Here is a 27700-nt window from a genome sequence, read left to right on the forward strand (position 1 = left end):
ATTACTGTCCCCATTTTGCAGATGAGACACTGGCTCGGGGACTTGAAATAATTTACTTGAGATCATCCAGCCAAAAAGCAATCTTCCCGACCGACCTTTGTACATACCCATTGCCCATTCTGCATTTTTTGTTCCATAAGTGAAGATTAGGTATCCATTCCCCTCCCCCCCCCCCCCCCCCCCACATTGCAGCCTCTGAAAGGTTGGGACGGGGTCCTGTATTTCTATATCCTCTGCTATCCCAGGTGCAGAATTGGACATTCAACAGTTGCTTCATCTTTTGCTATTGAATTGAATTCTGCTCTCCTCCTACCCGTGCTGTGGATCCTATGGGACATTCATGAGGCACGCTGGCCACTGTCACTAATCTTAGAAGCAACAAACTAGAGCAGATCTGGAGAGAAGCCTGTATCAGTGGATCTGTAACCCTTAACTTTTTGATGTGTTCTGAAAGAGATGTTCTGAGTGGCTAGATGGGCAAGCTGCAGAAGGGGCATGGTTTGGGACTGCCTGGGGCTTTCGGTGAGTCTGGAAGGTGTTAGTTTCTGAGAGCAGAGTAACAGACTGAACTGTAAGCTCTCCCAGGATTTGATGGAGATTCCAGAGAGTCCTAGCTGGGTAGGTCCTCACTCCCACTCAGTAAACAACTGACCTGCCTACACCTTGGGAACGTCGACAGCCACTAACAAGAGAAAGTTATTTACTGAGCCCTCCTCCCCTACTTCTATTAAGTGGTCCCTTGAGTTTTCTGTGAGGCGACCAAAGAGCTTAGCTCAAGGGCGTGTGAGCTGAGGTTGAGTATATGTTTCTCCCCCACTCCATTTGTGACAGCTGCAGCTTCTTAGAAAAGTGAATTCTCTGACCTTTCCGTACCTCTCCAACACACTCCTTAACTGGTATAAGATAGCGGAAGCTGGAACGTTGGCATCCCCACTTTTGAGAGCGCGTTGACTCCAGGCTAAGTTGCATTTGGCCCCTGGATCTCTCTGGGATGAGTGAGGGAGCCACACCAGTGTTGCTTCTGGAGTCCATTTTCTAACACACTTCTTGCTTCTCATTTTAACTGAGCCATGAGCCAAATTTTAATCGATGGAAATTCTTTTCTCCTTTTTTTTTTTTTTAAAGGTGATGGACAGAATTTGTTTACGAAAGACGTGACAGTGATCGAGGGAGAAGTTGCGACCATCAGCTGCCAAGTCAATAAGAGTGACGACTCTGTGATCCAGCTGCTGAATCCCAACAGGCAGACCATTTATTTCAGGGACTTCAGGCGTAAGTTTCCATCTCAATAGTATTAGATGGCAACTTTTTTTTTCCTACATGTTGTCTTGATAAAGAGATTGCCAAGGCCTCCTTTTCTAAATTTAATGTTAGATGCTTAAAGTTTAGTCAATTCTTCAGAGGGAAGAAGAGACATGCAATCATAATCTTTCTACTTAATAGAAACCTTGAATGGTCCCTTTTAAAAGTAAAGCGGTCTTACTTTGCAATAGGAATTGATTGTAGTAATTCAAGGTGAATTGCAATTGAGTCCCGGACACAACAACTCAAATAGGGTAAGGCAAAGAAAATATAGCATTCTGAAGGGTAATCTGTTTGGTTTGAAGATTGAAGTTTCCAAGGCAATCTGTGCCTATGGAGACAAAACCAAACTCTCCTATCACCATAGCCCCTGGTAGATGGAGGTTACCATGTGCTGGAACCTTACCGAATATGATATCACAGAAGGTAATCATTGAAACTCAATTGTATATCCTAGAAATGGTTCAGATGGATGTCTGAGCTTAGCAAGACCAAGAGTCCGGTCTTTCAAAAAACTGCTCTTTGAGAACATCGGTACCTCATCAAAGCACATGTAGAGGAACGTCCCTTCCCATCTACTTGTCCCCCTCCTCCCCAACGCCCCAGAACATTCAGGAAGTGTGGAGTTGATAAACCCAAGGAGCATCTAAGAGGGTGAAGGAAGGTCAAAGGAGAGGAGCCAGTCATTCTTAAAGTGAATTTTGGTCATTATAAATGAATCTAGCCTTTGCCAAAATTAGTAGAAGGACTTTAAAGGTGAATGTTTGAAATGACTGAAAAGCCCACAAACATTACTTTTGTGGTGACTCTGATTTCCTACTTTATCCTCCTCTGTTTGCTGTTGTGAAGCTGAAGCTGAAGCTGGAAAACTGCAGGCGGGGCCTGAGGCTTTGGGAGGCCCTGGGTCGTGGGCTTCGGGAAGCTTCACCTCCAACCATACCAGATACAAAGATGCATCCAAGTTAAATGCAGATGGGATTGTTTTGTTGTAAAATGTTTTTAAATTGCTTCCATGTTGTTTTTCAAATTACTAATTATGATTTTTTTGGGGGGTTTCATAATTTGGAAGCACTCTTTTTCAAGGGGAGTACATCCTAGTCCCTGGACGTCCAGAGGATCCTCACAGCCTGCCCTTCCTTCTGTTTTCATTTTGCTGAACTCCAATGGAAAATCTGATACGATTTATGAGCACGTGCTGAAAGTGACAGCAAGGAGCAAATGTGCGTGTGCGTGGGTGTGGGCACGTGCCCGCACGTCTGTGTGTTTGCGCGTGCTCTTACACCCACAGGCCCCATGTGTGTCACTTTCCTTTCGGACAAGATTATTTGTCTACGTGCAGTTATCGTTGAAGCCCAAAACAGTAATTCAGGAAGCATGAAGAAGTACCCAACAGGTGCCCAAAGACTTACTCGATTTTTCTACTCTGTAGCGGCCTTTCCAGTCACCTGACTTCCTCCTCCCCGAGGTAAGGAAAATGGATGGTCCGTCCGCTTCCTCCTAATCACTGCCTCTGTGTTTTGTCTCGCAGCTCTGAAGGACAGCAGGTTTCAGTTGCTGAATTTTTCTAGCAGTGAACTCAAAGTGTCGCTGACAAATGTCTCGATTTCGGATGAAGGAAGATACTTTTGCCAGCTCTACACTGACCCTCCCCAGGAAAGTTACACCACAATCACAGTGCTGGGTAAGAGACGCGTGGGGCGCGTCCCGGGAAACGGAGTGGGGTGGCCCTTACTACCGATGGCTTCCAGAAACAAGGAAAAGGTTAATGGTTAATGTTGTTGCTGTTCAAGCCTGTTTTAGGAAGAATCACCACCCATCTTGCTGACTTTAAAAAATAGCCTCTTTTACCAAACACTCTAAGGAATGGCAATCAGCAGTCTTTATAGATTCCATGTGTTCTTGGGCTTGAACCCTCAAGCTTCAGAAGCAAAGATCAAGAGAAGTTAGAGCCCTCTGATGAGTCACTCACCACATGAAATGTCGTTGCTTCTAACTACCGGGATTTTTTTTTTTCTTCTGTTCAGGGAAGGAGGAGATGGGCTACCACATCTCTACCCCATGGCAGAGCGCAGTTATAAAACCCACTTAATGATTCTTTCTTCTGACTTACATCTCATTTAATATTGTTGATCTCATCTTTGGCTTTCCTCACTGCCTTGTGTATTGCTTATGCTCTAGATTATGCTGTAAAAATCATACCCCATGAACACACACTTTGCCACAAATTGCAACTGTTGGACATAAAAGAATTAAGAGTTTCTAGGGAGAGAAGGCTGATAATAAGCAAGGACTGTTGACAGGCTGCTAAGAACACCTCTAGTGAGTTGAATGTCTTCAGTTATGATCACCAGATTGTGATTTTCTGGAAATTCCCAGTAGCTACGTTTCCCTATTTATATTTTGATACAGTCAGCAGATATCCCTGTGTTGAAGATGGCCTGAGTTAGTCACCTTTTTTAGACAAAGCTGTATACCAGGGCATAATACCAGCTGATGTGGATTTTTGAAACTGAGTTTTCAAGGACGTTCGCTCTAACATGAGGCAAGATCTCTGATTTACACCTTCAGAAAGATCATGAATCAAAGTCTATTTGAGGCGGCAGAGTGCAGGTTTTCGGTGTAATGATATGAAGATTAGAAGGAAAGATAAACATGAAGGACATTTTTGCTTGGTGTGTGTGAACATATATGTATTTATGGATTTACGCATGGAGCTGCTGCCCCATTACTTTGTTTAAACACAGCTGTAGAAGGGAAAATACATTTTTTTTTTTATCCATTAAACTAAAACATGTTCCTAGCACTTACATACATGTTCTCGGTAAGAGGAACACTGATTTCAGGAAGTCACATTTCATGTCAGGTCATGCAGTTTCTAACGTGGTCTGTGTTTAATGGTAGATGGCTTTAACGGCTTTCAGAGGTACATGTCTGTCTTTAATTCTAGCCTTAACCCATATGAGACCTATAGAAATAAGCATGGAAGGATGACTATTTTGGTATTGTGCAAAATCACATACATGCACTTGAAGTTTTCTGTCCACCTCATTGTTCAGAAGTATTTGAAAACACTGTTGGCTTTTTGGAGTAAGTCATTGGCTGCACAGACTCCAAACTGACCATCCGCCCATCGACCCGTCATCGTTTCTGGCCTTTCCACAAGAGTAACAGCAACAGAAGGGAATGAACTTGCAGCATTTTGAATTTTCAGGATATTTTTCTACATATACCTTTAAACACGACTATTTCACAGAGAGAAATGATAATAACAGAGACTAGCCATCTTGCCCCACTCACAAAGCACACGGGTAAGAATCTAGAATCACAGACCTTGAAACAGACTCCACTGTTCTGGCTCATATCCTTTGTGCCTTCTAGCCTAGGTTGTTCTTAATAAAATCCCAAATGCTGCTGTTTCAAGATTTTTCCCCAAAGGTGCACATCTTTTGTTTTCAGGAGCATAGCTGGCCACAGGCAAGCAGTGACTGCCTGTCAGTTTCCAGTATCTGGTACATTTGTTCTCAGACCCACTAGATCAGGCCCGTTTGACTGAATATGCCCAGTGGTTGGGAGTCAGCACAACGGCACTAGACTTTTGAGAGGCATTTATGCCTATAATCCTTCTGGAGGTCTGATTATTCTAGAGGTAATAGGTTCCTGCTTATATTGTGTGGAAGCATTAACTTAAACATACTTGGAAGTAACACTAGTCGATGCTCTCGCTGCAGATATTATGTGTTCATTTAATATTCTTACCATTGAATTGACTGTAGGATTCTTTGACAGAGTGAGATTGTTGTCATCAGTGTTTGAGTCTTTCATATTCCAAAATCTGACAATTTTCACTGGTACTCATCTTTTCAAACCTTTTTTCTAAGGTTTAGAATTTTCAGATATTCGAATGAATGAAGAGTGATCTATTAGTCTTTGTTTCTATCCATGCTTCTCTGAAAAGGACTCCATATAGGTACTCACACGGCTGTCTACCTTCTCGTTGAGTGGAAGACACTGCTTTTAGTGCATGTGCCTATTAGTTGTTGGAAGCATTCAGGAAAACCTTCAGCACAATTCTAAGAGCTCAGAGGTGGTTATTTGTTGGTTACTATGATGCGTATTTATGTTATCCGTGTAAAAACTGAAAACCCTCCAATGATACTCTGCGTGCATTTGGGTGCCTTGTAGGATATCCATTCACTTCTTACACTTGTGTGAGTTGGTTCCTTTCGTAGTACAGGACTCTCTTTATACCAGTATTCAGGGAAACAGTGGCCCGAGAAATAGAATACGCCACTTTAAGATAAATATAGTTACTGATAATAGTAGCTAATATTATTACAGTCCTGTCCTTTTAAGATTAGTGTTCACTCTTAAGATTCCAGGAACAGAAGAACCTAATTATTTAAAAGGGTTTGGGAGTGAGATTTCACATACTGATCAGCTTTAAGACTCCTCTTTTGTTGTAATTAACGTGTGACTCATCTTGATATTGCGGATTTTTTTTTTTTAATGTTGTAGGCGTTGATGTTTATAATGAGCACTTTTATAGATTTGAGGTTAGCTAAGAAGAACCTTGACATTTCTTTGCTATTTTCTAGTATTTCCCTTCTGTGATTTTCATTCAGGTTTTCATCTGTATGCACCTCCTTACATACATCTTTGGTTATTTTCATTAATGGCTGCAGGCAGTTTTTACTAAATGTGTCTGTTTAGCGGAGCATGTATAAGTGTATTCTCTGGTTAGTAGCAGTTTCAATTCATTTTTTGTATAAATGTATTTTTATACTTTACTAACCACTTTTGTATTAGAGTAGACATTACGGAGTTAAAGGGAGAACAGGGGACAATTAACAGACCAAAATAAGCTTTAAGTTTTTCTTGCCCTGCACCATTTTTTAAGAAACACTTAAATTGCCTCATTTATATTTTCCAAAGCTTTCTTGCTTTTGAAAAAAAAAATCAGAGAGAAGTCACCTTTATTACTGATACCAATAAACCATTAGGACTCACATGATCATATTTGATTTTATGTTTGTAAACCACACGACTCCCACTGTACTTGACTGTTTTCTTCTTCTCATATTCGTAAAGTCAGAAATCCTGGCCACAATCTTAAGAACAGTGTGGACTTGGAAAAAAAAAATCACTCCACTCTCTCAGGATGCTCTTCTCCACACTAAACGAGTCCTTTATTCTCCTGCACTGGCCCTGTTTTCCCAGACTTGGGAAATTTTCCGTATGTGTACCTTAGCCGTGAAGTTAGGTAACGTTAGCTCTTCAGGAAGATAACCCTAGGAGACAGCGCTGCATCACCCTGAAGGGTTAGGGAACTTCACAGTATATCTGCGGCAGAAGAGGAAGAGTTAGCAGGGACCATGTCAAACACTAGTAATCCAGATGAGGGTCTCTTTGCTGCCGGTCAGACTCCCAACCTCCAAAGAAAATCTAAGAGGCATTGGTAAGTATTCCTCTGGCCTCATTTATACCTGCCCTTTTCCAGCTCCTTCTTTTGAACCAGCAGACATTACTGGTAATGTGGAAAGAGCATGCCATCGTCTCCATGACCGACTCCATCTTGCAGAGAGAATACCGCTGAAGAACACCTAGTGACGGTTAGGAGAAGCCTGTGATGAGGGGAGCTAAAGCCGTCTTCAGGCTCAGCGTGAACAAGGAGAGTGTGGAGGAAAGATACTCAGGAACACACAGAAAACAAATACCCGACAAAGCCCGTGTTGGAGGCTGGGTGTCATTGAGACTTGACAGCAGTACGTGCCGCAGCCTTTTTAACTACTCCTGGGTCTCTTCCCATCAAGATCCCCAGGTTACCACAGAGCGAGCCTTAAGGGTTTCCTCCACAAAGTTGGGCACACAAGGTGGAATGCAGCTGACTCCGTTCTGTAGCAGCTTCTAGGAAAGAGAACGCTATCTATCTGCCCTCTTTGTCATGGCCGAAGAGAACCGCTTTCCTTGAGTCTCCGCTACTCAGTTTGAATTTCCTTAAACTGAGGAATATCTCTTCAGTTACGTTTCTCATTGGGAATCATCGCGTATGGCAACATCAGAAATCACTTTTAGTTTTGTCTGAACCTTGACAAGAATTCTCATTCGACTTTGATTCCTCCATCTGTAGGGGGACATTCCCGCGTCTTTTACTCTTTGGCGTTTTATCTTAGCGCCTCTTACTTTTGTTCCTCCTAGCTCACCGAGATCTTATTTTCTCTAGGCTTGGGCAGCCTTCTCCTCTGACATTTGCTCTAACAATAGCATTTTGTTTCAATATCCCTATGATACTGCACTTAGAATTGGATAGTATTTGTTGGTCCTAAACATGCAGTCTCTCTGTGTATTCTGTATCAACCATCTAGGTGCGTGATGAAAATCCATAACCGTCCTGATTGTCATCTGGCAAGAATATCTCTGTTAAGGAAATAGCTAGCTGAAGTCGTCCCATTTACTTTTGTAACTGCTTTTCTGTGTCTCTTAAAATGCTGGCAGATGTGCAATTCCAAATTGGATGTTAGACTCTCTCTCTTTCTGCTTATTTATTTATTTATGTATGTATGTATTTATTTATTTATTAACGTAAGCAAGGGTAGTTTTTGGCCACGTTTAACTACTCACTTGGGCCATATCACTTGGGCAACACATCCAGTTGAGCAAATGTGTTCTTTTCCTTTTACACAGGGAACAAAGAAGAGGCCTGGGTTCGCTCTAATAGTTACCCCTCCACACACACACCCCCTACACACTGTCTTGCTGAGAAACATACGCAACATGTCTGTTTCCTTTTCCGTCGTTCTCGGTAGGAATTTTAAGGGCTTCAGTTCAGTGTAAAAGTCTTCCCGTACACAGAATTTTACATTGGGCTGGAACAGTTGGAAATCCCAAATACGTGGTTTAATCCCATAATTTATTGAAGCGGTATCAGAGATTTATTATTCAACTTGATCATCGGGATGGCATGTTTATACATATTTAATTTCTTGTTTCTCTTCTGAGTTGAGAAACTTATTAATCATAAGTCTCAGAACTGTCTTTGCTTATTCATGGTGGTCAGGGCACATAGTCTTAGATTCACTCTACTGAATTCAGTATTCTTACTGATTTTTATTTCAAGAAGCTCAGTCTTGAGGTAAGGTTGCACCTTACGCAACGTTTCACTGCCAACTCAGCTCCATACAAGATAACGTACTTTCTTCACCATCCCCATCATCTTACATACTCTGGATTTGATATTCAGCATTGTAGCCCTAAAATATTTTATCCTGACCATCTTATTCCATATGCTCTAGTGTGTTTTAAAAAGAGTGGCTTTAATTCTGATGTATAAAGTTGACTTGTAAGCACTTAATAGTCTTGTTCACCTTTGCTGTCTAAAACCTGGAGCATGAGATTTCAGAACGTGGGAAAATGACGTGGGAAAATGCAAATTAACTGGCATTTCCTATATTACTGCATCTTCATAGCCAGTGGTTTTTTACCATGCCATCCATTGGAGGTCATGATCGCATTCTGGTGCTCTATGAATATTTTTAACTGAATGCAACTGGTTCCGAGGCACAACTTTTCTACGTATATTTATGGTGAGTGATTGTTTTAAGGGACTCCAGGTCTTTGATTCCAAAGCTGGTTGTCTTTGGAATCTTTTATATGAAGATTGAAATCCAAGGGTTGAGTTCAAGGAGAAGCAGTCCTTTCACATCCTTCCAGATAAGGATGATAATTTCAATAGAGTTTGCTCATCTTACGTTTGTATCTACTTCCTGTTCAATTTTCTAATAACCGATTGACAGCTCATCTGATACCTACATTGTTACAGCTTGGTCATTGAAAAGTTAGGGGAGTGGGAGAATGGGCATTTTTTATAAGGTGACTTTAGGAGAGAAATTCTAAACTCACAACTCGTGCATGATATGATTCACCTTGTTTGATAATGGCTTTGTACTTCTTTTTTCCCCTCTGGTAGCAGTTTGTTTTAAATTCCCATCAGGAACATCCGTTATTTGTCTCCTCTTTTTGATAGCAGTGGTGCTAGTTTCTAATGAAAAGAAGGCCATGTGCAGAAATGGATTCTGTGTTTAAAAAGCGCACATGTTTAATTTGTAGTCCCACCACGCAATCTGATGATCGATATCCAGAAAGACACCGCGGTGGAAGGCGAGGAGATCGAAGTCAACTGCACCGCCATGGCCAGCAAACCAGCCACGACTATCAGGTGGTTCAAAGGGAACAAGGAGCTAAAAGGTGAGGCGCGGGCTGCCCCTGTCAGTGGGCACCTGATTCCTGCAAGGGCATCTACCTTTGTGGAAACGCAAGATAAATGCAAAACATGCCCCTAAAACAAAAATATCCATATAAGTGTGGTTTATAATCAATTGCTAAATGCATCTGAAGCCAAAGCCTAAGGGCACTTTATTGAATCTAATGCATATCCTCCTTACGTGGTTTGAGGGTTTGTGGTGATACGTGTTCCTGGATATTTACTCCCAACGCTCAGAAAGAACTAGACTTATACACCAGAACTCTTTATACCGGGAAGAAGTGTTAGAGGGGTCACTGAACTCAGGTTCTCATTTACCCTGTGACCCAGGGTGGGTCAGAACCCCCATTTCTCATGTTACACATTAAAAAAAAAATAGTCTAACAGCCTTCATGCTGAACTCCAGGTCATTCTAACATGCCTTACCGCACTGTCCGCTCACGGACCATGTGCTTTCCTGCAGGGACGGCTCTGCCAAGTGGACTAAGAATTTTATCTTCACTGTGAATCTGCAGGCCCCCCTTCTCTCATGGCACCTGTGCTTCAGTTGCCCATTTCACCAGCCCGTTCTTTTGCCAAGTTCCCGGTTTGTGACAGCAGCACAGGCAGATCCTGCAAACATCTGCCACCTTCGTCATCGCCGTGGCCACAGCCCGTCCCCTATTTGACCCTTAAGTGTCAGTCATCCTGAGTTGTAGGTACATGTCGGCATTCTTATCCCTTTCCAAGTAGTCCCCGGGGGCTAACCTCCTCTGGTCATTGGACAGAAATGCTAGCTGTGTGCCGCAGTTTCTGCTAAAATGGGATATTAAGATTACAGATTTTATGGGATTCTTAGGAAGATGAAATGAGTGAATGTTTGTAAAGCTTGTAGCTGGTATCTGGGGCAAGGTAAGTGCTCTGTATGTGCTTGTTAAATAAATCAGGAGTGCCAGGAAGAAAAGAATAAGCCCTTTTAGAAAGGGGATATAAAAATCTATATCTAGAAAGAGATAAATCTATATATAACGGCTTAAGTTTCAAAAAGCTTGCTCTGTTTTAATCTCCTATTTCCTAGGTATGGTTTTGGAAGGAAGGAGTTTCTCATTTCCCCTCTGCTTTTCTAAGTGAATTGAGCCATTAAATGTGTACCAATAAATACAAAACATTAAAAGAAAGTTAATGGTGCGCTATGTCCCGGGGAGTGCTGAGTTCAGGAAAGGGGCCACGTTGGCCTATTCATCCCATCCGGAAGCCTCCTCCCTCCTTTTCTGGGTGTTCTTGGACATGTCTCCCATCTGGCCCGAAGCCTGTATCTGACTTTGCTCTACCCACCGCCACTACATTTTCTGTGGTCTTCCAAAAGTCTCAGAGTTGAAACATTTCAATTACAATTTCAATTATGTAAATCCATTTAGTTACTTTCCCTCCTAATTGTTGCTGATGGGGTGGGCAGAGGGGCTTGTTTATATCTCTATTCCTGATTGAATTACTTAGGAGATTTGGATGATGTCCTGGAATTTTTAAACCGCACGACAGCCTACTAGACGTTTCAAGTTCAGATGGTTGTAGGGGTGAAAAGCGCTTCTCTTTTCCTCCTCCAAAACGCCGTCAGCAGTCAGATGGCACGGTGGTTCAACTTTCAGCTGCCTTTTGGTGGGAGGTTTTAAGCTAGAAGACGCATATGTAATACAGTTAAATTAAAATAGTATATATTATGTGGGGTTGCAATACATCTTACCTACTATCCTGCAAGGTTGAAAAGTAGGAAGTTATCATTTTATCCGTGATCTACCCACAGCTTACCCTGCCCCAGGTGACTTCCATCACCTTTGTTAAAATGGCGATGGTGGGGCAGGCGAGCAGTGGGGAATATATAAAATCAGGGTGATAGAAATTCACTCGACTGAGGTCTCGGTGTATCCTGTGTCCTCCAGGCAAATCGGAGGTGGAGGAGTGGTCAGACATGTACACTGTGACGAGCCAGCTGATGCTGAAGGTTCACAAGGAGGATGATGGGGTCCCAGTGATCTGCCAGGTAGAGCACCCTGCCGTGACCGGAAACTTGCAGACGCAGCGGTACCTGGAAGTCCAGTGTGAGTACCTGCCAGTGCGCTCGGGGCTGCCTTAACCAGGTACCACAGATGGCGTGCCTTGTAAGCAGCGGTGATTTCTCTCTCACAGCCCTGGAGGCCGGAAAGTCCAAGATGAAGGCCGACCAGCATGGTTCTGTTCAGGAGAAAGCCCTTTTCCTGGCTCTCAGCCACCGCCTCCTCGCTGCGTCCTCGTGGGGCGGAAGCGGCTAGAGCTCTCTCTGGGGGCTGCTTTCCAAGGTCCGAGGGCACTGATCCCAAAGGCCCCGCCTCCTCAGATCCTCAACAGTGGGCATTGCGACTTCGACAGACGGATTTGGGGAGGGCGGGACACACAGGTTCAAACCGCAGCGGTACCCGAGTATTTTATACCGAGAGCGCAGAGGAGCAGTTGCCTAGAAACGTTTCAGAAGCCACTTATTGAACACATATGTTTTATATAGTGTAGAGTTTATATCTTGTTGTCTTAGTAGTGAAATAATCAAAGGATTATTTTCCTGAAACGCTGCCATATTATCGAGTGCCAGTGAGGATTTTCAAAATACTGCATTTAACCCAAATGCAAAACTTTAAGATGATCCCAATCTGTTCTACCACATGACTTAATTAATTGCCTTTTGTGAATATTGACTGTAATCATTCCTTTGTGAACTTTACAACCTAAGGTGATCCCTCCCACTTTCTTGGCCCCATCAGAAGTACTGAATTCTCTTTTTTTTTTCTTATAGAGGGGCTTTTATTCCCATTCTGCATCAGCATGTCGTTTTACATTGCACATTCTCTTCCATTTTCAGCTTAAAGTGCAGCAATGAGTTTAAAAGTGGAACTCTTTTGAGATCACTGCCACCATCTCAGTAGCTTCATCGATAGCAGCTAGATCGTGGTGAGTGGGGCTGTCTCCTCACTGTGCCCGATGAACTCAGGATGCTCCCTTGTTTTCTCTCTGGACTCTTCCGCTTGCCAAAATGTTTTCTGCACAAAACCATCCTTGCAGCAAAGTTGCGACCAAGTAGCCAACTTCTCACTTTTTTTTTTTTTTTTTATCAGGGAGCTTCTGTAACTGAGAGGCCTGTGAAAAACTTGCAGGTGATATGTGAATGTACATGGTGGAAATGCTGTAAGAGTTTGGTTGGAAAGGGAGTGACGGGGCGGGGGGGGGGGGGGGGGGGGGGCGGGGGGGGGGGTCTGATAGACGCAAAGCATTACCACCTGTGAATCTGTCCGTTCATTTGCTAGAGCCACTCTAATAAATTACTGCAGACTTGGTGGCTTAGAACAACAAATTTATTTTCTCATGGTTCTAGAGGGCAGGTGTCTAAAATCGAACGGGTGACAGGGCCACACTCTCTCAAAAGGCTCCAGGAGAAAAGGCTTCCTTGTCTTTTCTGGTTTCTGGGGGCCCCAATATTCCCTGATCTGTGGCTGCCTCTTTCCAGTCTCTTGCATTGCCTCGACACAGCCTTCTCTTCTCTGCATGTCTCTTGTAAGGACACTTGCTGTGGGAGTTGGTGCCCACCCTGCTAATCCAGAATGGTCCCATCTCACGATCCTGAACTTGATTACATCTGCAAAGACCTCTTTTTCCAAGTAAGGTCGCATTCTCAGGCTCCGGGGTTAGGACCTGGGCCTATCTTTTGGGGGCCACCGTTCAGCCCACTACGGTCTCCATCACATGTTTGAATTGCCCGAGCCAAACAGGGGCCGGGAAAAGGTATAAAAAGTTGCTCCTAAGACACCGATCTCATTCTCAACCTTTTCCTACTCTGTGAGTTGGGCTCAATTTAACATTACATAATGCAGGTTTTTCTTGTTAATTCATCTCATCTCCTTCATTATGTAGCTTCATTATGGGCATCATGCTTATAATTTTCATATCACTAAAACTATTGTGGTGTAATGTCCCTATAATGGGAAAACAGAAACGATCAGATATTATCTAAATTGGCAGATAGTAGATTTCTTGTGACTTTGTTAATATGTAATTCATTTAAGCAAACTTAATATCCATTAACTTTCCTTGTAGGGGCCCATTAGCTTTAATAATACATTAACTCCTTTGTGAAACCTGACTAGAAGTTCACCCAGTCACCACCCCTAAACTCTTTCCGGGTCCCCAGAGTGTCTTTGTCTTCCGTGTCCTGTAGATTCAAGAGAGGTTTGTCCTTCTAGGAAAAGGAATAGAGCTCCCTCTCTCAATCCATTTGATTGACTTCAGTCTTACAGAGTACCGCGGGCCCTCCACCAGAGGGAAGTGACCAGTGCCTTCCAAAAACGAAGACACGCCTATCACTTGTGAATTCTAACATGGCACCCTCGTATAGGAGGCTGGGTTTATTATTATTATTATTATTATTATTATTATTATTGTTATCCAAAGTGGACCACACAGGCATTTTACTCTTGATACTTCCCTTTACAGAATGTATATAAAGAGAAAGGCTTTTTGCATAAAAAGAGGTTAAGAGTTATCAACCATTATATTAATCTGAATGGGAATTTAGAGTCTGGTTTGGCATCTTGAATAAGACTCTGTGCTCAAGAAAGTCACCTGACAGTTCACTACCCTCCATTCCTGGAGCGTTACTGACTACTTGGCAGAGTCAGCTAGGAATTCCTTAAGTAGCTCCTTCAAACACGACTGGAATTCTCTACCTCATTTCCTACCAGCTTTCCTCTCCTGAACACCAGCAGCTGTGCGATAACGCAAAAGCCTCCTGCCTCAAATGCCTAAGGCACTCAGTCATTGGGCGCTAAAGCTCTGTCAGTCATTGGCCAGCACTTGGTGGTTTAACCCCATCTCTCTCTGCAGACAGGCAGCCCCGTGTCTTGATGGCAGTGAGAAAAGAAGAGATACTTAAGTACCTGAGATTCAGCAGCCAGTCTGCATGCATGTGGAATTATTTGAGATCTTCTATGAGGAGTTACATTAGACCCTCACTTTTTAATCGGCCCAAACCCTTAAAGTCAGCAGCTCTTAACCTTCTTAAAAGCCCTTTAAAGGTCCCCTAAACCTTGGGGCGTCTGGGAGGCCCAGTAGGTTAAGTGGCCAACTTCAGCTCAGGTCATGATCTCATGGTCCGTGAGCTTGAGCCCCGCGTCGGGCTCTGTGCTGACAGCTCAGAGCCTGGAGCCTGCTTCGGATTCTCTGTCTCCCTCTCTCTCTGCCCCTCCCCCCTCTCAAAAATAAATAAACATTAAAATAATAAATAAATAAATAAATAAATATAAAAATCCCATAGACCTGGAAAAGAGGAACAAAATTACATATTCACCACATTTTGCTTACAATTTAAGGAGTCCATTTATCCTAAAGATTTATCCTAACTTCATTGATTCGAGGACCAGTTTTCTTCCCATATCCACAGGTCATCTGTGCCTTTACCTCATTTAGAATTTGTCTTTAAGGGGCAACTGCGTGGCTCAGTTGGTTAAGCGTCTGACTTTGGCTCAGATCATGATCTCACTGTTTGAATGCCAGCCCTGTGTCAGGCTGTGCACTGACTGCTCAGAGCCTGCTTCAGGTACTCTGTCCCTCTCGCTCTTTGCCCCTCCCATGCACTCGCTTGCTCTCTCTCTAAAAAATAAATAAGCATTTAAAAATTAATAAAAAATGGGACGCCTGGGTAGCTCAGCCGGTTGAGCATCCGACTTTGGCTCAGGTCATGATCTCCCAGTTCGTGGGTTCAAGTCCTGCATCAGGCTCTGTGCTGACAGCTCAGAGCCTGGAGCCTGCTTCAGCTTCTGTGTCTCCCTCGCTCTCTGCCCCTCCCTTGCTCATGCTCTTTCTCTCTGTCTCTCAAAAATAAATAAATGTTAAATTTAAAAAAAGAAAAAAATAAACAAATAAATAATAATAATAATAAAAATAAAGAATTTGCCTTTAAGTCACTCTATCACTTTTCCCTAACAAAGACCTGTGTAAAAATAGCTATCAAGTTAGGATTTTTATTTGCTATATGTATTTTGCTTAATAAACATCACAGCAAATATATAGCTATTATTTTTTAATGTCCTTTTCTTTGCTACCTAAAACAATTCCTGATGATAACAGTTACAAGCATTAGGTTATTACCATTAAATACTGAGCTTGTCCGTGAACCTCAGATTAAGCATTGCTGTTTTCTGGGTAAATAGGACTACCTTGCTGGGGAAATGTGACCTAATGGAGTTGGTATTAAATATACCCACTTGGTTCAGTCCTGACCCATTTTGTTACATGAAGCCTTATGGAAACCTTTTCTACCTCATCAAAGACAAATGGGTATTAGTCAGGATATGAACAGGGTTAAATGGCAGATAATGGATTTGAATTCTATATAAATTATGTTCTTTTAAGAAATTACTCTTAGGGGCGCCTGGGTGGCTCAGTCGGTTAAGCGTCCGACTTCGGCTCAGCTCATGATCTCGTGGTCCGTGGGTTCGAGCCCCGTGTCGAGCTCTGTGCTGACGGCTCAGAGCCTGGAGCCTGCTTCGGATTCTGTGTCTCCCTCTCTCTCTGACCCTCACCCGTTCATGCTCTGTCTCTCTCTGTCTCAAAAATAAATAAACGTTAAAAAAAAAAACAAATTACTTTTAAAAAAAGGAAATAATGAACACCTACATTGTATGTCACTAGATAGCTTACCCTAAATATGGCGGGGAAAGGAGGAGGGGTAAGATAGAGTGCTACCATATTGTACAGAAGACCAGGCTCGAGCTGCAGCTTGGAATCGCTTTCGTCTTGTGGATTTAAGTCCTAATTAATTGAACACAGAATCTTGCCGTGTTTGTTTGTTAGGACCCTTATTTGTGGTACCAGGAGAAATTGGTGTGCCCAATTATGTGAAAAATCAGCCAGATGTGTATGCTGTCATACTTTTAATAATCTTTAAGTTTGTGGTGAGTACAGATATTAATTGTGTAGTAGGCATTGAAGTGATTAACATCAATGTAATTTATCATCTGGAGATTTCTGAACATAAATAAATGAGTTGTTTTGTTCAGCAAGGTGTTGACCCCTTCAGAATTAGTGAATTAAAGCCCCCCCCCCTCTTTTTTATTATAAATATGAAAGGCACCACAATCAGCCAAGTGTTCAGTTATTTGATTTTCTGGGGCATTAGCCACTCTTGTTTGTGACATTTCCCTGTTGGGTGCTCGTTTGCAAGCTCATTAATAAGGTTTTCTCATAGGAACGTTGCCGGGAATGACGAACATACAGTAGGGCTCTTAGTTTTGTAGCTTTCATTGTGAGCCTCAGCAAGGATACAGCAGCAGCACGCAGTTAAATGTTTAAAACAGAAAATAATTATGCGCGGAAGCTGGCATTCAAAGCTCTCCTGCCTTAGATGTGAGGCAGAGAACAGTTTTGCCTTTTAATGTTCTGAGCTATATGACCCTAAATTCTTTCTGCGCTTTTTTTTTTTCCTTCCGCGTGTCTGTGTGCGTAGCGTTGCTCACATGTACAACACGGTTGATTATAGCGGAGCATGGCACAATTGTGGCACGGTTAGTGGAGCTTCAGATCTGCAGGAACGTACTCTTGTCAAATAAAAGCCTGTTTAAAGGAGAACAGTTCACTGTCTGAGCGTTAAAAGAAAACTGTTTAAATAGCATCAAGGTGGCAACACATAGCGACGTAAGCTGGCAATTCAAAGAGGATCTGTGACCCTCGGTATGGAATTCAGGTTGCCGTGCAAAGCGGGAAAAGCCTCACTCTGGACTGAGGTGAATCCGCAGCTCTTGTATCGCTGCCGTGTGTCTTTTGCTTTCTCCCATCACAGCCTTGCTCTTTAAAATGTTTTGCAAAAATTCTCATCTTGTGAGGGTTTTGTGTGTGTACATATTTTAAAAAAAAGAAGAAGAAAAGAGAGAGAGAAATTGAGATGAGTTTTGAAAGGGAGAATGAAAACAAAGACTATAGAAATGGATGTTTGAATAACTTCCCTCCTCTATCATCTGATGGTTCATCGGGTACGTAGGCATCATTTTCAAAATGAGTTTTATTGACTCCCTATAGGCAGATAGTTTGTAAATCCATATTCCTGTTCATCCAAGATCCAGGGAAGGCTAGATTTCTTCTTTCATTCCCTTGATTGGGGGAAAATTGGGCATTGAGGGGATGATCAAAACCTGTTCTTTATCTGTGCCAAAATAAATGTTTCTCTGGTATCGACAGTGCCCTGCAGTGAAGGAGGGAGAAAAACCTGGAAATAGGAAAATCTTTCCTGCTCGGAGTGGAGAATAAGACATAGTTTCCAAGAGCGGCTCCTGTATCAATCCTCCCCCCCTCATTTCTGTTCCCACATTGTATTCTTCACGGCCTAATAGCTGGCATTTCCCGATTGGGCCGGTTTCTCTCTGATCTCCAGTCTCCTCTTTTAACAGAATACCTTCTTCCTCCCACTCTCCCTTTCTTTTATTTTTATTTTTTTTTAAAGCAGTGAATTGAGTTTCAGGGAAGTTATTCTGGTATTTATTATTCCTCACAGAGACCCCCTGATTCAAATGAATGTTTAAGCTGTCATTTTTTGCATTGTCACAGAGCGGTGGCGGGGCCAAATTCCCGTTATTATTAACTCTGTAGCTTGTTCACAGAGCGTTCTACGGCACCAGAGGGGGCAGGAGGCTGAGGGACCAACATTAAAAAAAAAAAAAAAAAAAAAAAGAGTAAATGTCAGGCCAAATGCATTATGAGCAAGACATGCATGATCCTTCAAGGAAGAAAGCCATCACCCCTACCTTCTTCTGAAGGCACGCTCGGTAGACAGAGGCCTCTTACAAAGGACTGTCCTCCAACATCTCTCTGTCTGACCTGACGTATTTGGGGGAAGACGTGTCCCTGGGGCTTGTGGGCATCGAACACTTACACAGTGAAAGTAGTCATCTAATGTATACTCCTAATGGTTTTTAACTCAAGGTCAAATTTCGATTCTGGGGAAGGATAAATGGTTGTGGAGTTAAAACTCTGAAAATCTAAAGCCAGTGGTCAAACAGCATCCTTTATGATTTCCCTTAAGATACCAGCTTGAGCTATGCCAGAAATGCTAAATATATGTGTAGTGAAATGGAGGCAGCAAATCAGAACACCTGAGCTGAGTCTCACATTTGGGGAGCTGGATTGACCTTCGAAAGAATAATACAATAATAATTTGTGCTGAGGGCTGTCGAAGTGATTAAACAAGACTGGGGTGGCTCTAATGCCTTGGGTAGCCTATGGGGTCAACCCTAAACTAGAGCCAAAGTCCCCATACTCCAAAGAAATGAAACTGAAGCCACAACCATTCAGGAACAGCTAACTAGGCTTTCCCCAAATAAGGCAACTGCTTAAGCCACGAACAATCAAATAATGTCCTTTGCTTTGTTTCCCTGTCTTCTCTGTAAAAAACCTCCCTAGCCTCTGTGGCTAGAGCATGTTTAGTTTGGTGTTGCCCTATTCGAATCAACGTATGCTCACATAAGCCCTCAAAAATTTTAATGGGCCCAGTTTATCTTGTAACAGGGTTCACATGTATTCACACATTGATTTTCTCTTTTGAGTGAGTAGCAGGGCTTGGACTAGGAGTTCATGCTGCGTGGTAGATTTCTCCACGTTCTTATTCATCCATCAGCTTGGTAAACAAGTATCGAATGCCTACTGCACTGGCACCGTACTAGGTACCAAGGATACAAAAGAGCGAACGAACACTTTTCTTCTTACGGAGCTGACCTTCTTTGGGAGAAAATCACGCTGGAAGACTTTTCTTGCTCAGGGTTCACTTCCAAAATTTTAAAGATTTCTCCAAGACGGGGAGGAGTACTGTGCGAGTGTGCAGCCCGCTTCGCAAGCTCTGGAAACCACCTTCTGTCGCAAACGTCGCCGAATAAAATTTGATTCTGTTGGGTAAACAGTAATTTCGGTATCCACAGAACGACTTGCAAGTTGCGAGGGGAAGGAACCGCATTCCTGCCTCGGTGGGGCGGGGGGGGGGGGGGCGCGTGCTCTCCGGTCCCACCCCCCCACCAGGTTTGACTCTGTCAAACCATGGCTCTGTCCTCCGCAGGTACAGTTGCGGCGCCCCGATTCTAGTACAGATGTAGCAGCGGGAGGTCCTTCACCTTTTGCAAACAGACAAAATAAATGGCAGTGAAAATTATTCATGAACATATCATGACATTAGAAAGCAAACCTTTTGCAAGATGCGGAGGTCCTCTGAAAGCTCGCTGTGACTGTTCCCTAACCAGGCCCGATCACCTCACGCTACCAGAAGCTGTCTTCCTTCAGTGCTAAGCCGCCCCTTGCAGCCATCCAAGCAGCCCTACCTTGCGGGCTGAGTCTCGCCTTGAACTCAAAAAACCCCTAATACTCACCAAATCTCAGGTTAATCTTTGCATCGCCGTGCTCCTCCAAACTGCGGTAATCCTCCATGATTGACGAAGACTCTTGGGTTGATGCTTCCCCAGCCGAACACGCAGGTGGTGACCCAAACTTCTGATACATCTGGGCCCTCACTGCCCTTGAGCTCTCCCTGCTAGGCCCTGGAACCATCCGCATTTGCTCCACAGGCATCCTCAGTCCCCCTCTGATGGATATTCAGAATATTGGACAAAAGCTAAGGAAGGGCCATGAGGGGCCTGTATCCTGAATGTAGTTGCAGGAGCAAATTTACACCCAAGCCGTGGGACCTGGTTGCAGTCAGAGCGCCCAAGGACATTGGATGCCCACATCACCTGAAGTAGAAATTCGTAGCAGGAGAGAGTGTCGGGAGACCCGCGTGGTAATAAGTCTCGTGCTGGGATATCAGGGGCGTCTTCCTCCCGCCTTAGCTCTACTCCTGACTGGTACATGGGAAGGATGACCTCCCAGGCAAAAGGAAACTGCAGAGTACCTTTTTTTTTTTTAATTAATAAATTTCGAAACCCGATACATTGGTGTTGTGATACAGAGAGGAGACGATGGCTTTTCATTTACATAAGAAAGTGATATACAGGTTATAGAGTCTCGAGTTTCATCTTCTGGAAAGATCATAGAATGTGGTGCAAGGTCAGACTGGCATGAAATCAATTGTAATCTGCCAGCAAGCCGTTCTAACCTCTTTAAGAGTTTCCTTTTATATATTTTTTTTCCCTTTATGGAGAGAGCAAAGCACATTTAAAGAAAGCCTCATCAAATTGGAATGTCTTTCTAATATTATTTTTTTAATTGGTTGCTACTGTAGTGTGACCTAAAGCCTCCTGGTATTTAACCCTCTGTGCAACTTTGACTAATGAACAAATCCTGCCTGCTGTAAGAGTCTTGCTAAATGTCTTTTATAGGGTTTTAAAAAATTACAGTGTATTAGGAAAACCTCAGATCACTCGACCTAATTGATTGGCTGTTGGTGATGCCACCTCTATAACTCTAACGTTCCATAAGTGCACAGACCTAACTATTTTTCTTATTTTTATATAGCAGTTCCATTTTATAATGACATTAGGCCATTCTGCGCGATACGTTTCTGGGTAGTTATTGCACTTGGGCAGAAAGTGTCGTCTGGCTGGTAGCCTTGTGCCTTAGAACACCAACCGAGGCGTAAAGTGATCACCCAGAAAACGTACTTGGCCTTACCTCATTACTTAAAAATAAATCTTGGAGTCTGGGTCTGTCTCAGAATAGGTTTGGTGGGTTATAACATTTGATTTATGAACATAATTAAAGTATAAATGATGAGCTTTGGGCTAGTCAGTCAGCCATCTGGATTGTTCGGTATTTTGACATACTCACTTTATAGTCTGGATCTTCCTGGGAAAATGTAGCATCCCTGAGTTCCAGAGGTACCAGTGGAATCCCAGGGTTTCCAGTCCAACTGTTGAACACACCTGAGTTCCTCTTTCAGGGCAAAAGAAGGGCACAGAGCTTGGCTCATAGACTCTCTCTCTTTGGTTCGTCAGCTGGGTGTGAAGGTAGCTCAGCTGCCCCACAGTCAGATAATATGCCTATAAATACTGCATGTGTCAACAGAGGATGACATTTTTTCTGTATAATACAAACAAGATAAATGTTTACCTTTTCAGCTAGCTGTTAAGGTAACTGTGGCAGCTGTCCCCATAAGTAGATGGTAGATGTTTCTCCAAGAAACCTGAGAAGTAAATTGGGAAAATCAGTTATCAAAGTTGAAGGTGTATTTTCTATGGTTTAGTATGTTATTTAAAAATATATATATATAGTATATATATATATATATATATATATATATATATATATACACACTATGTACATAGTATATATATATATATACATATACTATATATATATATATATACACTATGTACATAGTGTATATATATAGTGTATATATATATATATATATATATACTATGTACATAGTGTATATATATATATATATATATACTATGTACATAGTGTATATATATAGTGTGTATATATATATACTATGTACATAGTGTATATATATAGTGTGTATATATATATATATATATACTATGTACATAGTGTATATATATAGTGTGTATATATATATATATATATATATATATACTATGTACATAGTGTATATATATAGTGTGTGTATATATATATATATATATACTATGTACTTAGTGTGTATATATATATATATATATATATACTATGTACTTAGTGTATATATATATATATATATATACACTAAGTACATAGTATAAGTACATAGTATATATATATATATATATATATATAAGTTCCAGGTATCGCAAATCCTTAGCTTGTTCTTCCTAATTTCTGTGAGTAGTAGGCAACTGGGAAACAGCCATAATAACATAAAAAAGCATTTAACTAAAAGTCAGTGGTACTGAAAAGAGGCAAAACTGCATTAGATTTTCAACACTCCCTTTATTATTAATGGAAGTTGAGCACATAAGACCCTTGGCGCACTGTGCGGAAAAACATACCCTCTCTGTTTGCTTGTAAATTACACAAGGGGAAAAAAACAAAAAACAAAAAACAAAAAAACCTTCCACATAGGCCAGCAGGCATCCTGCTTCTTAATTAACGGGCGGGAGTCAGCAGCGCGTGGAAAATGTAGTCCTTCCATAGATCAGAGATTAACCTATAAGCAAATGCTACATTTCAGCCCAGATTTAGGGCTTTAAATTTTTTTTTTTAACGTTTATTTAGTTTTGAGACAGAGAGAGACAGAGCATGAACGGGGGAGGGTCAGAGAGAGAGGAAGACACAGAATCTGAAACAGGCTCCAGGCCCTGAGCTGTCAGCCCAGAGCCCAACGCAGGCTCAAAGTCACGGACCTCGAGATCACGACCTGAGCCGAAGTCGGATGCTTAACCGACTGAGCCACCCAGGCGCCCCCAGATTTGGGGCTTTAAATTTAATCTTGCCCAGAATGTTTCTTGGGGAAGAATGACAAGAGGTTTCCTAAACAGGAACCCCATTAAGTGGTGCTGTTTCTGAATGTGAAATATAAGGAAGCAGGTCTTCAGCTGTCTGTGTTTCCCCCTTTATTTATTTATTTATTTATTTATTTATTTATTTATTTATTTTTGTATTTTGTGTTTTTAATAAACTTCACCAGCCAGCTCTGTGTTTATGTGTTATGCCACCAAAAATAATAGGCCCACGTATGTCACCCAATTGTATTTAGTGTAAGCTGTAGTCTGTAGAACGGTGCCCAGGAGCTCTTGCCTTTGCCCAGCAGCCAGTCCCCATTCAAGGTCACCCTGTTTATCCTGAGTATTTCTGCCTTTCTCGAGTGACTGCTTTCCCAACCCAGTCACCAGTACCCCAGAAACCTCCACACCATTTTGCTCCCAAACATCCCCTTTGCCAACAAGTCCAAGGATAGAGCCATGTTACTTGCGAGGGTCCGCTGGAGCTTTGGGGGCTGCTAACTTCTATCCTCTGGCAGGTGACTTAGCTTCCCAGAGAGCAGCTTCATGGCGTGCAGGGCGCAGTGGTATACAAGAAGCCTCTCTTAAAAGGTTTGCAATGCCACATGGGTTCCAGAGACATAAGAGAAAGATCTGTGATGGGAACGAGACTGTACAAATGCATCTGGAAAGCAACCACCCCAGAGAGGACTCCCTCGTGCAGCTTTGTTAGCTGCATATGGGCCCAGATCAGTTGAGCCCTGCCATATTTCTGATTTCTCTCTCAGTCCATAGGATGAATGTTAATGAGCTAAGCACTGCTCGTAAAAGGCCAAGGAGCTGTTGTTTAGGTGGTATGATTGTCTGAGAAAGTAAAGTTATGGAAATTGTTTTGACCTTTCAGCCAAGTGATGTCTTGCCCTCTCACATTTATTACTCTTGGGTACATTTCCAAAAATATACATTTACAAAGCCACAGAATTAAATGAGAAAACTGATTTAGGGATTAATAGCTTGTTAGTTCAGCACAGAAAAAAACAAAAACAAAACAAAAAAAAAAGCCTCCCGATTCCATTCAGGTTTTGTTGGTAAATATATCTGTGTAATATATCTAAGTTAATCCCAACCCCTTTTGGTTCCCTCCCTGTGCCCCACAGCTCCCGTCATTCATGGCTCCTACCCATACCCCTACAAGGTCCAAACACAGTTTTTCAGTAGCTAATCGATATAAGAATACTTGTGTCACTTACTGGAGTCCTTGACTGCCTTACGATGCTATACTTGGTTTTAATTTTGGATGGCCATTGGGAAATGTAGTTTTGAACCAGCAATCCCAACATTCGCAGGGCTGTCTCTCGTTAAGTCATCCCTAGGACCCTGGTCTAGCCTCTTCATCCTCTGGGTACCAGTGTTCTCATCCCTAAAACTGGCTTATTCTACCACCACTGATGGTTCCCACCATAGTAGACTCTCAGCACCTGTCCGTTTCCTTCCTTCTCACACGTATACATTGAGACATCAAAGAGTTTCACTGGGACCACCAGAACATCCCAGTTCTTCATTCTTAAGGGCATTGGAGTGGAATTCAGAAGTTTTGCCTTTCCCATTTGAAATCAAGAGCATAGAAGAGGCAAACTCATTAATATGCATTGTCACAACATATTGTCACATAGTAATATGTGATATATGATAAAATGTATCAATTCTGAGCACCACAAATATCTGTGGCTTCACCTCAGCATGAAGGCAAATGAGTTTCCTTTAGCTTGAGTGAGTTTGGAGATAAACTTCAATGTAACAAAATGTATTTCACAGGAAACGTTTGATGTGGCGCGGTTGGCTTATGAATCTCTTATCTACTCACGGTTCACTCCTTAGAGTTATTAGTCAATTTAATTTGAGCAAATGCCAGGATTACTAACTAATTAGGAGGATGTTCGTGAAGGCATGAGGATGGGGAGAGAGCGAGTGCTGGTGGTGTGGGGTTTGTGGCGGCTTGCAAGTCTGATTTTTTGCCTGATACCATTTGCTAAACATTATATACTTTGTGTTGTTGTCACACAGATAAGCCTCAAGTGCATATTCAGATGACTTATCCTCTACAAGGCCTAACCCGGGAAGGGGATGCGCTCGAGTTAACATGTGAAGCCATCGGGAAGCCCCAGTAAGTTCTGAAGGCCAAGGTTGGCAAGAGGGTCATGAGCAGTAAATGTCACAACACGGAGATGTGCATTTGCAACACACCAGCCTGTCACCTGTCTCCTGCTGTAAAGGGTGGAAGGTTTTTTTGTTTTGTTTTGTTTTGTTTTGTTTTGTTTTGTTTTATGAAATAAGGAATATTCAGTGAAAGGGGGAATAAATATCTGTGGTTGGTTCTTAATGGTCAGGATTGGGAGAAAAATGAAATGCCAGCTAAGATTGAAATCACAGCTAATTCTATTTTATTATCATCAACACGATTGCCAGAACTATCTTCTCTCACAAGAAAATAATCCTAATAAATTTTTAGCATGCCCACAATCTAATGATATATCTGCTACCTTCTGTGTTAACGTCTAAGCTGCTGGAAAGACGGTTTTCAGACTTAAATTAAGCCACTGTGATTAGGGCCAGCCGTTGGAAAATGAATTTGCCCTACCTTTAATTTTGCTTCTCCTTCTCTCAAATAAAAGTGACTCATGGGAATATTTTTGTTGGTAAGGAATTGTCCCAGAACTTTTCTCAAGGAACATACTACCCACCATTGCGTAAAAGAAAGAATGTACTAACCCTCTTATTTGACTGAAATGTACAAGGAAGTTGCTTCCCTGCCAACTGCATGCTCATCACAGCCATGCAGTGGGGCCACTTTAGACCTCGTTCAGTTTCGTCCGGGGAGAGGAGAGACTCTCATCTTTCCAGGAGAGTGAAGATTGTTTTGAGCTGTTTCTTAGGGGAAAAAAACAATCCATGAAATCATGAGCTGGAACGAGTCAATGTTGGGATTAGGAGCCCTCAAACTCTGAGTGGTCCCCAACAGTAAACTCTGTTTTGAGCTCCCTCTGCTGTCCCTGTGCTAGGATTCTTTTCCCCCTCAGAGTTTTGCTAACCAACATCAAGATCGCAGTCCTCATGCTCTGAGCATCTTACCAAAGCTTCCCCCAGGATCTCTGGAAAGCACTGTCCCCGTGATGGCTAAGGAGTGATCCATGACAAGAGAACAGGGGAACCAGGGGGATGCTGGCTGCTGTCCGCTCTCTTCCCGCTTCAACCCTCCCTGTTTTGTGCTTCCCTCTCTGTGGACCAGAATCTACTTCTGTCTCTACTAACCCTTCGGGGTTTTAAAGATGACCTTTAGGAAATAGGAGGTGGTCCTGGCTCTGTTTCACTTTTCCTCTGCCGTTTCAAAGTTACTTGCTCTGAAACACTTTAAGCTTTGGCAGAGAGGTCTTTGTCTCCTTTGAACTCTGCAGAAGATTCAGATCTTTCTTTTTGTAAACTGGATTAGGCCTTAGTCCGTGGCCTGTCTTACCTCCAAAACAATCCGGTGGAGAAAAAGAGAATTCTCACAGGCCTTTTGCCACTGTATACAGCCACATTAACCACATTTACCGGAGGTGGTTTTGCTAGCCTATATTTTGTTTCTGTATTTTTCCCCCCAGAAGAAGGTACTGCGTTCAATTGAATGTGCCATGGGGACAGTAAATTACATGTTTCCTTCAGGACATTTATGCCAGAGAGGGTGTTTGTCTGTTCCTCTTCTCAAATCGGAACGAGTGTGTGGTCGTCTGAGCCAGCACCCGTTACTCTGCTATCCCTTCCAGCATATTACCTATTTATTTTCTCAAGAAATTGCATACAATAAAAATGGTAATTTAACTTGCCATTAAATGTTGTGAATATTCTCAGCACTTACCCCCACTGATTGTTTCAGCTGTCAAGCAGCAGGGCATTAGATGTGATGGCCGGGCAGACCCATTTTCCATTGCCTGCAAGGGGGGGGACATATGCAGTGCTAATTTTTAAATAATTTACTGGGTTGTGATGACAAGCCCATGTGTAATTAAAGAAAAATTGTAACTTCACATCCCATTTGAAAATTGGAATGCTACTTGACAGGGCTAACTTGAGTGTTGGTTCATCATTAAGCTTGGGTCTTGTCATGTCACCGCTTGTGGAGGTAGCAGCAGGGACCGAAAGGAAGGTACTTCTGTACTCATGTCTCCAGTGCCCTTCCTTTAAAATGAAAGTTTCAGGGGTGCCTGGGTGGCTTCGTCGGTTAAGCGTCCGACTTCGGCTGAGGTCATGATCTCAAGGTCTGTGAGTTCAAGCCCTGCGTCAGGCTCTGTGCTGACAGCTCAGAGCCTGGAGCCTGCTTCAGCTTCTGTGTCTCCCTCGCTCTCTGCCCCTCCCCTGCTCGCTCGCTCTCTCAAAAATAAACATTATTATTTTTTTAATTTAAAGAAAAACAAAATGAAAGTTTCAGGCACAGTCCTCCCTGTGGTCCCAATTTCACAGGAGGTTGAGGGAGCTGTCTTGAAGAATGGGAGTTTTAGAGTCAGTGAGTTTGAAAGATGCTCTGCGTGTGCAGTTTTGGCTCTGGAGCATCTTGTGAAATTTGCTTTTCCCTGATGGACACAAATGTGATACTTTATTTACTTATTTTTTAATGTTTATTTATTCTTTTGAGAGAGAGAGTGTGTGGGGAAGGTGCAGAGAAAGAAAGACAGAGGATCCAAAGCAGGCAACACACTGAGAGCACAGAGCCCAA

At 42.5% G+C, this 27700-nt stretch overlaps 1 protein-coding gene across 6 annotated transcripts in view; it reads left to right on the forward strand.

The window, feature by feature from the left end:
* Positions 1-27700, forward strand: part of CADM1 (cell adhesion molecule 1) — a 329295-nt gene that overhangs the window by 260529 nt on the left and 41066 nt on the right. For all 6 annotated transcript variants that reach the window (XM_060604800.3, XM_060604801.3, XM_060604803.3 and 3 more), the window contains exons 2-6: positions 1126-1272; positions 2831-2983; positions 9406-9543; positions 11476-11634; positions 25015-25114. In XM_060604800.3, coding sequence (XP_060460783.1) covers positions 1126-1272; positions 2831-2983; positions 9406-9543; positions 11476-11634; positions 25015-25114 — 697 coding nt within the window. The remainder of the gene's footprint in view (positions 1-1125; positions 1273-2830; positions 2984-9405; positions 9544-11475; positions 11635-25014; positions 25115-27700) is intronic.

The sequence above is a fragment of the Panthera onca genome, chromosome D1 (genome assembly GCF_046562875.1).
Source record: "Panthera onca isolate mPanOnc1 chromosome D1, mPanOnc1 haplotype 2, whole genome shotgun sequence".
NCBI lineage: Eukaryota > Metazoa > Chordata > Mammalia > Carnivora > Felidae > Panthera > Panthera onca.